At 37.6% G+C, this 14,535-nt stretch overlaps 1 protein-coding gene across 2 annotated transcripts; it reads right to left on the reverse strand.

Moving 5' to 3' along the window:
* Positions 1–5,143: 5,143 nt before the first annotated feature.
* Positions 5,144–13,091, reverse strand: LOC140922754 (uncharacterized). 2 transcript variants are annotated; one of them, XM_073372773.1, is made up of 9 exons: positions 12,813–13,091; positions 12,626–12,688; positions 11,713–11,794; positions 10,617–10,692; positions 9,279–9,462; positions 8,581–8,720; positions 7,317–7,367; positions 6,548–6,938; positions 5,144–5,876 (listed from the first exon to the last, which is right to left on the reverse strand). In XM_073372773.1, the coding sequence occupies exons 1-9, from the start codon at positions 12,828–12,830 to the stop codon at positions 5,631–5,633; spliced, it is 1,251 nt and encodes a 416-aa protein (XP_073228874.1). In that variant the 5' UTR covers positions 12,831–13,091; the 3' UTR covers positions 5,144–5,630. The 2 variants fall into 2 exon arrangements, with proteins under 2 accessions (XP_073228874.1, XP_073228876.1); XM_073372775.1 differs by lacking the exon at positions 12,626–12,688.
* Between the last annotated feature and the right edge of the window lie 1,444 nt (positions 13,092–14,535).

Raw genomic sequence — 14,535 nt, forward strand, 5'->3', positions numbered from 1 at the left:
AACAATGGTATAAAAGATAAAGTTTCCTTGTATCACATTATTCAAGAAAAGAAATACAAAGGAAAAGCTGTCAACAGAATGTACTATCCCAGAAGCCCATGGGCCCCTGTCCGATACACATTAAAATACATCCTGTACTAACAGACATTACATTTTAAATAATTATAATTATACAGTATCATGTACAATAATTTAAAACATGAAAATAAATCAGTGTGTGCGGTGCTACGCATAGCCTCCCACGCAGGCGTTTTGAGGGGAGTTCGTATTTCTTGATTTTCTTCCCTCCCCACAAACGCCGTTTGTGGGGAGGGACGAAATACGAGCTCCCCTAAAAACGTCTGCGTGGGAGGCTATGCTACGCACCCTCCGTTATGGAAAACATCTGTGGCAATTTTCTTCAAATGATCGTCTCCATTCCGTTTTCAACCTGAAGATGAAACAAACCAAAACTCCTAAAAAAATTGGCCCACCCTCAGTGTAAGAACCTGTAAAACTCACGAGTAACGTAAAACAAAGGAAACAAAGACCTCAAAACAGTAGAACAACAACAAAAAAAACAACAAAACGTACGAGGCAAAGAAAAAGTTCCCAGGTTCTTACACGCAGTCTGTCTTCTGTCAACGCAGACGTATTTCCGGTCGTCGCTTTTCTTACTTCCGGGTAGAGATTGGAGAAAAGAGACGACCAGAAATACATCTGCATTTGCAGGCTACATACACCGAGGTAAACCTAAAAAACTCATATCTAATGTATGTTTGTAGGCAGCTGCTTTATCACCCTGAAGTCCGAGGGTTTATCCCTGAATTAAGATCTTTTCCTACGGATTGCCCACCCAAAATCACGGGGAGGGGAAGGGGGGGGGGGGGGGTCAATGTCAGAAATTTGTTACGTCCCTGGTGTGTCTTTTACATCCCGCAGAGTCAGAATAATTAAAACTGTTGCTAGACGGAGCTTACGACCTCTTTGTCATTCCTGACATGTCAAAACTAAAACAAATTATTAATTAGTTTTAATCATGAGTGTGGAAAAATTGTTTGTTTCGCGCGACCGGCACATAGATTCTCGTAGGTTCAAAACACGCGACCTGGTCAAATGCCAGTAAGGTTTGTTTAGAAGCTAGGAAGGTTTATACATGGCAAGCAGCACGTGACACCTTCCTTTCCAAAGGGAGAAAACTCACTTGAGTTGGGAGGTATTAAATTATTGTAGGACAATAAGTGTTGTGTTGATCTAGTCAACGCAGCCGTTTTGTCTCGTCACGCAACGCCCCTAGCCGATTTCATTTGCTAGCTGACTGAAACTATCAGTTAACGAGGCAAATTTGACTAGTTTGCGAGCTAGAAACTTGGCTACTATTCAACAAATTTGTCTTCGGGCCCAAAAAGTTTCCGGGTCTTTCGAGAAATGGGGCCCAGGGGCCCGTTTCTCGAAAGTCCCGTTAACTTTTCAGGCCCGAAATCAAATATGCAAATCGAAATATCGAAATATAAAGAATAAGAGCGAGCGTCCTGGCTAGTAAAGTACTCCATTCTGTTTCAATAACTGGTGGTTTTATCATGTTAGATGCAAAAATATTGAAACCTCGATCTTTAATGGAAACCGAGACAGCCATGGCATCCTAAAATTTAACGCTTTGACCTGTTTTGAAATGAAAGATTAATTAATGTATCAATTGTTACTTTCTTTACAGGGATGCGCTGAAAGTTTGATGTCAACACAACTGCTGAAGTAGCGTGTATCTATCTGGATTTCCCTAAAGAAAGAAGTGCGTTATTTAATAGCTGTCCTGAATGGGGCGTTTGGTAAAAAAGCGTGTTTTCATTTTAATCATTTTTTCTCACAGAATATTAGAGAGATTTAGAGTCACGCTAACGGCAAACGTCTGCAGATTCAAGTTGAGAATTTCTCAAAACAGAAAATATGCAGATAAAGTGAAAACAGCTCAAAGCAATTCTTACGGATAAAACTAACTTGAAACTAATAATTTTTTGTACATTTAATTAACAGCAAAAGAGAAGTAAAGGGAACACTTGGTCACGTGTTACAAATCCACGAATTGCCGTAAACGTAACTCTTAATCTCTCTAATTAATAACATCGAAAAAACGTTTTTAAATTAGCCACGGCTACACTTATCAATTTTAACTGAGGAAAAAGACAAACAATTACAAGACGCGTCAATAACCAAACCTGGGTAGTGCTTTTGATTGGTTGAAAAATTGCCTCATCCAATCAGAAGCCCCACCCAGGTGCGGGTGATGACAAGTCATCAGAATGGAATTTCTGAAGTCTTTCCTCAGACGTCATTTCCCGGGGAAAGCAGTGGTGGCATCGCGAGATGTCGGCTGCTTTCCCAGGATTCTGTGTTTCCTCCCGGGGTGGGAGGTACTCCCTACGATGGCTTATACGGGGAGCTTCGGCCCGAACGGGGTATCTTTTTCAGGCTTCAGGTACATGAAAGGGTACGGATTTCACTACTTGAAGTATATACAGGGTAAGGAAATCTGTCATTTGAGTCTGTAAAAGGGCCCCAAAGGGCTAACAGGTGAATTTTATGGTTTTATGACGTCGAGAAAATGTTATACTTTTGCGATGGATTCCTCTTTAAAAGAAAGTACATTTACAGCAGTTAAAAGGGATGCAAAGTTCTAAACAAGGCATGTGAAAGGGGTACCGTTTGTCAATAGAAGGTATACGAAAGGGTACCTTTTTTCTTGAAAAATGGTATATAAAAGGGTAAGGGTTGGACCTCGGGACGGAGACTCCCCTTATAAACATTTGATGAGTAACCTCCCCCCGCCTCCCGGGTTTTTTTCCCTCCATTGAAATCATCGACAACTTCAGTCTTGCTGTCTCTTTTCTCTAATGTTGCTTGTGAGGATCTTTGGTGACTTATGCCCCTTTTCTTTGATGAAGTAGAGGTCAACTCTCAGGAACTTTTGCTATAAACAAAACTGGATGCATCTTCTTCTGAACTTTATTTCAACTACTTTACAGCAATAATAAAGGCATAATCGCAATTCTGTGACCTAATCTGGAATAATAAACTTTAACTTGAATGCTTTTTACAAATATGATAAAGTTTTCCTCTCTTAATAAAATTAATCTGAATATTTGAAATGTTATTGAGCTCAAACAAAATTCAAACCCAGAGCTAGGTATTAAATACCATGAAGTCTCCCACAATGTCTGTTAAGGTACATTTTAAGAGATTTTAAGCAGTACACAACCATAAAAATAATTGTAATATGGTCATATTACGGTGGTCATGCAACTCTAAAATGCGTGACAACACCTGTAAATGGCAAAAAAGTTGAGGGAATAAATAGAGCTTGAGAAAATGAGGATTCGTTTAAAAGCAATCAATCCAAAAGCAAAAGAAGATGCTTGGATCATAATTTTTTAAATTTCCATGACAATGCCAACCAAAAAGCTAGAGAACAGAACACAATGCAAATCTAAATAAAACTGCATCTAAATTTATACCAAAAGTTTATAATCTGTCGTGTTGCTAATTAATACTGACTGATCACAAATATCATTAGGACATTATTTTGTCCAAAAGATTCTTCCCAGTTCTACTGGAAGGTATAACTTTTGCCACTCAAAACTTAAAGATTATTATTCGAAAATTTATTCCCTCAACATGTTGTCAATTTGTTGTTGTTAAAAACACTTTTTGCTACGCAACCTGAATCAAAAAGCATGAATGAAGACTCCACAACACCTTTGAACTTATTTGTCATTAGTGATCTTTAGATTGAAGCATGAGTACAAGTGCCATTCTGTTACTACCAACAGAAAGGTTTAATTGTCACTATGGCAACAGCCAAAAAAAACATTTTAAACAATAGTTATAATAAGCCACACAAAAACTCTGTATGTGCATCACTCTTTTTTGTAAATTTCTTTGTTGTTACTGCAAGATTATGATAAAGACTTTTCTTTAAGCATTGCTCTATGACGGATGTAAATACATAGGGGCAATACCAGTAACAATTTTCGCCCTTTTCTGAACATATGCTTAGGCAAAAAGAGACTTAAGGGATAATAGTGTTGTGACAAGCATTAACCTAATGGATGCAAACTCAGTTTATGAACTCATACTCAGTCTTTCACTTGTATCCAAACTAAAGATCACAATTTTTCACAGAATAAAAAATAAAAATAGTACTAAATCAATAAAAAACAAATGATGTTACACCATTTAGTTTTGTAGCTATAAAAGTAAATCAGGGTATACACCAACAACTGAAAGATTTTTTTCCTGATACTTCAAGGATGAAGATATCACTCTTAGTTTTCAGATAAGCTGCTACAAAATACTCCACTGTGTTACTGCAATGAAAAGCACTTCATTCCTTTGACAAATTTGTGAGAAGCAAACATATATGTTTTTTCTATGATACACATACTGTTATATTCCAGTTTTTTTATAAACACTCTTTTCCACATGAGAATGTTGGTAAGGAGCAGCTTAAAATTTTCATCTTTGTTCATAAATATGATATTTATAAAATATTTTCTATGGAAAATAAAAACTTTAAAACAGAATTGACAACCTTTATCTATTTAGCTATTTTATTTTATCTGACCCCAAAGGCGTTTCCAGAAGTAATATAACAAATCTAAACATGTGACATTGTCTTTTATTATATGGCCATGTATCAAAAGGACTGGAAACAAACAAATTCAAGAATTGGATTGGCTAAAATCGATCTTGACCGCGGTCTACATTTTCCCATCTAGACCGGCATCTAGACCGTTCTTGTTGTAACAGTTGTCCTCAAAAAGTTACAAACAAAGAATATGAAAAGATTGGCTTGTTTGTACAAAGTTTGCACAAAGCTGGACTTTGAACAGTTATTTCGTCCAGTTTGGACTGGAGACCAGTGACAGAATAAAGCCAGCTAAATACTTGAGCCCGCGCAGGGAAGTAAATAAAATTATTTATGTTTTTGTTCCTTTGCTTCCTTGTTTGGCCATATAATAAACATAGACACTGAGCTAGGTCGGTCTGTAAGGGAGAATCTTGACCTCGGTGGCTGGTACAGACCTCACTGTGTTCGGTCTGTACTGGCGACCTTGGTCAAGATTCTCCCATACAGACCTCCTGCTCGCTTAATAAGAGCTAAATCTAATATTGCCATAGCCTGCATTACAACTCTTTGGTATTTTATGTTCCCCTCAAGGTTTCAGTCAGCTCGGTGTCCTGTGCATGCCCAGATTTTTTTTTAGAAAAACACTTGGTTGAAGAATTACTCATTTTACTGGCTCAAGATTTGAGGTGGATACCCACACTGAATTTCCTGGCTAAACTTATGGTTTCAAAGTGAGACAGAACTTGGATTAAAAAAATAATTTAGTGTTGGACACTGGACACATACGCAGAGTGAGGTACGGGATAAAAGAGTCTAACAATGCCACATTTAGATTACCTGTCAGTAGTCAGAGAAATAGGATATTACCAAAAGAAGAGTACTTTTGAAAAATTGACTCCTTCAAACAAGCAGGTCAAAACTTATCAGTGAAGGATGCACTTCTCATACATGAACAAGGTTACTGCTTTGTTTCAGGCCAGCGGATGCACTCCAAACATGCATCCCTCAGGTCACGTAGCTGAAGCTGTCAGATGTCCTGCATATAATCTGCCCCAGGCTCTGCAGCTATCTGTGACACGATCTCCATCAACACACTTTTGGAGTCGTCATCACCACCATCTTCTTCAGGTTGTTGTAAATCCTGACCCTCACTCTCCCCGCAGTTGGGTGCATTTTCCACACCTTCAGGGGTAGGCGTACACGGGGGAACACTGGAACTTTTCCTTGTGTTATTAGCCTGTTGGTTCTCTGTTTCATCTGGTATTTCAGTTTTCTGTTCATTAAATCAGAGAGAAAACAGAAATAAAATAACGTCTTTTTTAAGGCTATCTACATTAATTTCTAATGCTATTTTTACAGTCACCATATGCAATGTCACAATTTTTTATTCTCTGAAAATAAACTTAATAACAGATCACAAAGACCTTTATTAGCAGTGCTTTCCTAAAGTACTGTTCAGTATTACGCTGTTAGATAGGTGGTTCTAACTTTTGAGTCTGTGGATGAAATCCTAAAGTGTGACCATTCAAATGAAAGCTACTGGGCAGTACTTTCCTGTGGTACTGTTTATTATGCGGTACAAGGTGGTTTTAACTTTTGAGTCTGTGGATGAAATCCTAAAGTGTGACCATTCAAATGAAAGCTACTGAGCAGTACTTTCCTGTGGTAGTGTTTATTACGCTGTACAAGGTGGTTCTAACTTTTGAGTCTGTGGATGAAATCCTAAAGTGTGACCATTCAAATGAAAGCTACAAAGCAGTGCTTTCCAGTGGTACTATTTGTATGCTGTACAAAATAGTACGTCTAGCTTTTGAGGTTACAATAGCTAATGCTTTGACCTGCCAGCCACTTCTCTGTGTCCGGATTTATTATGGTATATAACACAACGTTTTGTGTTAATTTTACCTCTGATAATAAGCAAGGTGCAGGGAAAAGATTACCCACCTTGCTGTTATCCTCTCTAACATAAACACTTTCAGACAATGAACTTGTGTCTGAAAACACTCTTGTGTACTCAGTGCTGTTTATGTCTCCAGCCTCAAGCAAATTACCAGCTGTGACAGTATCAACAACCCCTTCATTGCTTTGAGGAACATGTTCATCCTGTTTTTCTTGTTTGATATTTTTGATATCAGGTGACTGTGGTATAGTCATATCAGTTGATAAGCTTGTCACAGGAGTTTGCCTATCTGGTAAAACCTGAACGGACTGGTTTTGAGAAGGTGTTGCCATGCCTGCAGCTGCAGATATTTTACTGTAGTAATTTTTCTCTTCCTCTGGTGATGAACGAGGTGCCGGAGAGTTCTCAAAATGCACTTTACGGATATGTTGCGGCCTGCAGTAAGTAAAACACATGTAATGAGAAATGGAGAGTTAAATTTACGGATGTGTGTGAGTGCAGGTGTAACTAAAGGTCTTGTTACAACCCTTATTCTATCACCTTGTGTCACAACCACACCTAACAATATTACACCCAAAAAAATGAGACAGTTCTCAAAAACTGAAATACAAGTTGGGCTGGTTTATGCTTTAAAAATCAAACGTGCCACGAAAGGGAATAGCACCTGGACATGTCTGCATCAACACCACCAGCCTTGTTTGTGACCAAAATTGTGCACATTGGCAACAGACCAAAAACATGACTAACATGAAAATGCAGCGACAAAATGACAAAATATTTTTTCAGCCATAGTAAATACTCATCAGCACATACTTAGGCTTTGTTTTCTTCTTGTGTAATCTTCCAGTCCCTCTTCCAATACTCCTGGAATAACAACGACAAGTAAATACATATTGAATTCTTTTTTCTCACCAGCTGCCTGTTTTGACAAAGTGTTGATTTTGCTAGGAGAAATTATATGTTGATCATTAGAAATTAGTCAAGAAAAAAGTGTTATTGCTGTCTACTTTCATAGCTGATGCTACTCCAGATGAATGTTTTGGTTAGTGCTAAATAAATAACCCTTCATCATTAAAATTGCTTACATTGTTATGTGAGTTACTAGGTAGCACATCAAATGAGCACACACAAAAAAGTTGGTGTCCCCTTATGGGGATTTTCAGGGATAAATCTTAATGAAACAAATAATTTAAATAGAACATAACATGGTTAAAAAAAAAAAAAACTAGTAGAAGGCAAACCAGTTGGCTATTTTACGAATAGATCCCTCATTGACCACCAAGCTTGCTCATTTGTAGAAATTAGGTGAGAGAAGAAATTAGATGTCAATCAGTAGAATTTAGCGGTACACTAGTACATTCTGTAGTTGATGACTTCTTCATTCTATTTGTCAGGCCTGCTTGGCAATGCAGCCATCCTACGAGAGGAGTTTTGATCACTGCGATGCTAGAATTGGCAGGTCAGTCATGTCCATATCCCCTAGGTGACTATTGTTTTTACTGCTAAAACACGCTTGATCATGCATTCCAGAATGAAACTGGATGTTGACCAACCACACTAGTAGGCCATTGACGTCAGCAAATTTCTGACAATGGGCTCTTCACACTACTTAGTGTTTGAAATTCTCCTAACTATGGTAAGAGTAAATTATATTGCACATTAACCCATTCACTCCTGGAGTTTTTTTTTTTCTCTCCTCCCCTCTTTTTTTGCTTTTCTTGCCTCATTTTTTTTTTCTCTTGCTGGGCATTTAGTAGGCTTCATTTTGGTGGGAATAGTTTTTAGGAAAGCTTTTAGGATCTTAGGATTAGGTGAAAGGAAAGGTAGGTGGGCAATGGAACAAGATTTTCATGGAGATTTTCAGGTCAATGTTACATGGTTTTTTGCCTCTTTCTCCGGTATCCTTGACTGAATTGTGCTCATTCTGGTATGGTTTGAAAGATCTCTTCACTCTGCACAAGTTAGCGGGCAAAGTTGTCCTTGACCGTTAAAACTGATGACGTCACAAAGGTAGAAAGGACGTGGATCCGCACAGGCAGTTACGGGCGGTTCAGGGGCGAATGGATTAAATACTTACATGATCTTCAGAGGCCATGTTTCAGGCCATTCCACGACATAATTAAGAGATGTGGGTTGGAATGCTAAGGTGCGTCTGCTGTATCCAAATGGATTCATACTTGTACCGTGACTGTTGCGAAGATTCTCCACTCCTGCTGACTACAATCAGTATTACAATACTACAGCATTAGTATTAGAGCGGTTTGTTCCTTAAGAGTTTTGAGGGTAAATTTCATTTTCTACATTGTTAAGTACTGTAAAAGAAATTAATATTCTACTGATTAAGGTGATTCACTTCATCAGTTAAATATTCAGGATTTATCAGGGGGGGGGGGGGGGGTGGGAGCTAAGCCACGCTTTTTCTATGCTATTCGTGAGTCGATATTAATGGGATTTGACTGTACCACTTTTCAATAGAGGGCCTAGAAAAGAGGTACCATTTCTTTTAAAAATGGTATATAAAAGGGTAAGTGGTTGGACCTCTACGTGAAGCCTTCCACTATATAACTTTGTTCAGATTTTCTAGACTGATCTCTATACATTTCCTTAAAAATCACATGTAGATGAGAGAATTTATTAAAAGGTCAAAGCATTTTCCCTTTGGTGATCATTTCATGACTTCTCATAACCTTTTCTCTTGTTTAAGTATTGACATTATTAGGAGAGAATTGATGTTGGTCAGTATTAGGGCTTAAAGGAAAAAGCAAAAATACTTACAGGGCTATCAGACCAACCACCAAATGCATAACTCTGTCTACCATGATTGACAGTACCAGCCATCTGGTGAGAGCTGCCAGCAGGAGGAAATGTAAGGTTTAACCGTCTGTCAGCCTTTGCTTCCGCAAAGAGTGCTGACTTCCGATTGCTCTCATGAATTGACTCCTTCAATCCTGCATTTAACCTGCAACAAAATTTCAAAGTAGTCAAGGTTTATTTCCTTTGTGTTGCAGTGTCAGCTCCAGAGGAAAAGAGAATGACTCAAAGATTCCGCAAGGCTCAGGTTTATTGCGCCAACTCTTATAGCGATCCCTTTGTAGGTTGCATTATAGCCTCCCTTGCAGATGTTCTTTTGGCTTGTCACGGAATCCTTCCCAACGAAGGTCTACTGAAACGAGTGGTTAAAAACGTAGACCAATCACAGCACACTTCCAGATTTGGGAAGTAGACTTTGGACCTTGAGAAATTTCATGCGAGACTCTAGAAAAGATCAGAAAGGTCCCAGAACAAACTTCTCAGTTTTAACTCACTCACCTTTCATGCTAAAGGCTACCCACACAATCTCATCACAAAAACTATCTTAGAGGTTAAATTTGCTGAATGGAAGCGGGCTGTACTCAGGGTGCAACATTTCAACTAGCCCCAAAAATGTTTTGATGAGCAGATTGATCTCATAGTTCTTCCGTAATTTGAATTCCTCAAAAAATTGCCTATCAGGCAAGCAAAGAATACAATTTACTAGCCCGATAGCACACTACTTTCTTTGCACACTGCTGTAGTACAAAACAACAGTTGCTATAGCCTGGAAAAACTCTGCCTTTTGTTCAGTTACAGCATACCACCCTTACATTGCCTCACCAAAAGAACACCTTTATAAGCAAATGGCATCTAATCCAGCCTTTATAGAGAGAGAAGTATACAAAGAGCTAATGCTTATCTCCTAGAGAGATAAGGAGGCAGGGTGGCCGAGTGGTCACTGCCTTGAACTTGCAATCAGGCAGTCCTGGGTTGAAGTCCCACTCTGACCACTTGCTAGATTAATTTTGTTCTTGGTCCTCCCAAGTTTAAAGTGGCTTAACCCAGTATTATTTACATGAGTGGACAGCCTAAAAACTAGTTGGATACACCAAGAGTGCACTTCCCACTATAAGCAAACCCTTGACCTTTTTTTTTAACCTAAAATCTGCGGAGAGCTGAGGGCACCATAGTATGGGGGATGAAGTAATTTGCCACAAACAACGTTTCAATAGTGTTTTCTGATTCAAAGATTGGACCTGTCAAGCCAAGTATTTTCCAGTCCTGCCCTCCCACTCAGTCAAAAAGTACATAGTCACTCACCTCCTCTGAGCCTTCTGCCTGGCTGCTGAAAGGTCTGGGAAAAATTTAGAGCCTTTAGCAGAACCCGTGGTTGTCCCTGTATGTAAAACCAACAAGTTTATCAATAAAGAAGTTTGAATTTTAACTCTTTCAGTCCCAAGAGTGATCAACGTAATTTTTCTCCCAACAATGATCACCTCACAAGTAAGAGAAAAGGTTATGAGAACTAAGAAAATGGTCAAAAAAGAGAAAATGCTTTGATCTTTTACCAAATTCTCTCAACTAATTCTTGGAGGAAATGTATGTAGATCAGTCTGGAGAATTTGTATGTGGATCTTGGGGCTTAAAAGGTTAAATCTGGTGATTAGGCTTTTTCGATGAGCTCAAGACTTCTTACAGTTTGTTCTGAGCATGTCTCATTACCACCATTAACATTAACATTAATACCTTTCTTAAGTCGCAAGACCTAGTTTTTACCAACTTCGATATTTAAGATATTTTATTTGGCCATTTTTGCTCGGATAACGATGACAGCATTTTTGTTAATTATATTATTCTCGAGAGTAAATATCTGATTTTTCATTCAAAGTTAAGTAAATCATCTTTCTTGACTAGCCTTTAATTAGCAAAATGCAAAAATACATATGAAATCCAACCTTTCATTGTGAATAAAAATAACAAACTCCACTTCCACAATAAAAAATGGGAACTTCTCCCACCGTTAATGAAACTTTAGCTATTACTACACTTCACAACAACTTCCACCAACGCAGCTTTTTCTTATTTGTTTCTTTAGGTGGCACTTGCCCAGTGTCTAGCATTTAGCATATTTTAGTGTTAGTGTATAGCGATGTAGCTGTGTTGTACATTGTGATTTTGCTTAACGGAGTAATGATGTAGTGATATCACTAGCATTAATGCTCCGTTTCTTCGGCTTTCTGTCATTATATGTTATGTTTTATTTTTTTTTTATTTTATTCATTTTTTTCCAACTGTTTTAAAAATCTTTAATAATAATGAAAAAAACCTGGCGAAAGGTTAAAAACAAAAAAAAAATGTCTCATTACCAATACTATCATTCACTCTTGACCTTAAAAGTACTGGTACTATTGCTTACCGCTAACTGGTTGGACTACAGGCAAGACGCCATCCTTTGCTGACTCGTGGAGATCAGTTCTTGAATACAATGACAAACCTGACTGCAACATAAAACAACAAACTACAATAAGTATTTAAAATGCAAAACATCACAATTTGATATCTGAGAAAATTAAAAACTAAAATACAAAAGTGTAAGCATTTATAGAACTGAAACTAATTAATGTGTTTCTATGATGTATTTAATTTTTTGTCTCAGGTAATTTTTATTTTTCTTTTGTTTCTGGCTATGGTAATGTATGCTAATGAAGTTGAAACAAAGGAAAAATATAAGTTACCTGAGATAAAATATTAACTACAACATTTACATTATAATCGACAAGGAGTTTTAAATAAACATTTTAATCTCATTGCTATGGTCTATAAGATCAAGTGTGCTAGTGTAAACAACAATATTATGGAAAATTGTCCTTTGTTAAGCGAGTTGTCCTGATAGTATTAATAATATAAATTTATCTTAACGGGAATTTAGTGCCTACAAAGGCTCATATCATCTCTTTTGCCAATGCATGACCAGATATGTTAATTAAACTAATGTAAATAGCTTTCCAATCATGTCCCCATGGATACACAATCTTTTACCAAATGTAATTATTATATTTCATATCTTCAATTTCATTCAATAAAACTACACACTTAAGTACGAGTAATTTAGCAGCAAAACTTTCAATATGCTTTCAAAATTTGGTAAGAGGATTAATAAAGCACGCTAGGCTGATTTTTATTTGAATAAACAAATTATTCATGAGTGCTGAACTAGAACCGGGTATTAAAAATTCAAAGTGCTACCACAACAGAACACAAAACAGCGGGGATTACGATCAAAGAACATAAACAATATATAAAATGCTTAATGATAGGTTTCCTTTTACCTTGCTTTGCTTTTCGTCGAGTCTAGCCAGGATCTGCTTGACCGGGTCAACTTTACGTCTGTGCTGCATATGAATTGATCAAACCGTACAATATTGATTCACACCACAATAATTCAAGAGCGATAGAAGAGGTTATTAAGACGAGAAACGTTATTGCTTTAGCGGCAAAAGATTAAAATGCACTTACCTTCTTATAAGCTATCATTAGATAGCCTTTATAGACCTGTAACAAGCACCAGCTTTTCTTTCTCTAACTGTTCGCATTTGCGGGGACACAACCAAAACGAAAGAAGTGGACAAATCAATGTTCAACAACAAAAATCATTCCAGTTGTCAGAATATCCTTTCTGTTTCGTTCCTAATCGTATTATCTTGCATTTAGTTATTTCTTATTTTCTAAACACGGCCAGGGACACTTTCAACATCGCAGCAAGAAATGTTTTCCGATTGTCTGGAGTTTGCAGCTTGAACAGATAAAGGACAATGAAATTCAATACTCCACAAATTGCGCGACAATGTTTCAACCAATCACATTCAAGGATTTTATTGACTTCTTGTCATTCATTCTGATTCATGTCATTCAAGCAGCTTTTGTTTTTTATATTTATTTTTTTCTTTGGATAGTTTTGCTTGTATATTGCAGGCACTTGCCAACAGACGGAATATTCAACCAAAAAAATATTTACATTTTGATATTGTAACAAATCAACAGGAGTTTGATCGCATTTGAGGGACTGTCCATTTGAGGTACTTTGCAGGCTCTATAATTTTCCTAGCAACAAAATGCCAATGGGATTATGGATTGCTGTTTAAAGACCCAAGGGGTACTACAGATTTCAAGTGACGAAGAAGATCGAAAGATTTGTTGGGTTTGAAATTTTAGATTCGGGGATTTTTTTGGGTAGCATAAATAATATTCGACAAGTATTATTTAAGAAGGGATTTTTTTAAATATTTGAAACAATCTGAAGATTCATGCTAAAGCCCACATATCCCAGCCGCGTAGTTCTGCGAACAAAGAACAATATTTAACACACAACACTGCATCCGTGTCATCAAGCCAGTTAATAAGTACACAATTAATCAATTCTGCATGGGCTTATTGGGGGATTACTTTTTGGTCCGCGGATTTTTTTGGTTGTTGATTTTTGCCTTCATCCAATCATCTCTGTCACTTGAAATCCGGAGTAATCCCCCTGGGTTTAACAAGCAGCAAGCAGAATATCATTGACTACAGCTCCAGTGAGTTTACCTAGTTTATCTAAATGAGTGATGAAATATTTGATATTTAAACACTGTGTTGAGGTCACTAATTCAAACCTAAGCAAGAATTGTTGAAAGTAACCACCAATGATCACCGAAAAATTATTTGATACACTTTGTCCTTAATAAAATTGTTTGGATGTTGCCAACAATACATGTTTCTAGACTTCATCAAGGAGAAACAAGCCTTCCTTCCCCTACCCCTTAAAAACAATGTTGAGATGCTGTTTTCAAATAGCATCTCTCACATTTAAAAATCAGTGGTGGATCCAGGGGAGGGGCCTGTCCCCCGCCCCCCTCATTTTTAGACCAAACTGAGGCCTGAAGGACTGGAAAAAATTTTTGGAGACTGGGCCCCTTTTCTAAGGGACTGAATGACCGCCCCCCCCCCCCCCCCCTTATATCTCAAGGTCTGCATTTAGCACTGAAAATGGCCAAAAGGAAACAACAACAACAACAATTTGGTGGGGGGGGGGGGGGGAAAGTCCAGATTTTTTCTGAAAATGTACCCCTTTTCATGACAGTATTTCAACACTTTTGCTGCTGAGTGTAATGAGTGCTACAGATGTAATCTAATCCTAGTAAGCAACATCCGCAAAGCAGCACCAATATCCTTGTTCAAGGCCAATACTGGACTCATCGAATTA

Source organism: Porites lutea, chromosome 13 (genome assembly GCF_958299795.1).
Source record: "Porites lutea chromosome 13, jaPorLute2.1, whole genome shotgun sequence".
Taxonomy (NCBI): domain Eukaryota; kingdom Metazoa; phylum Cnidaria; class Anthozoa; order Scleractinia; family Poritidae; genus Porites; species Porites lutea.

Coding starts and splice junctions, on each gene's coding strand:
- LOC140922754 (XM_073372773.1), bottom strand. Junction 9,463..10,616: donor AGGCAGAAGGCTCAGAGGAG/GTGAGTGACTAT, acceptor ATTTTGTTGCAG/GTTAAATGCAGGATTGAAGG. Junction 7,368..8,580: donor ACATGGCCTCTGAAGATCAT/GTAAGTATTTAA, acceptor TTGTTATTCCAG/GAGTATTGGAAGAGGGACTG.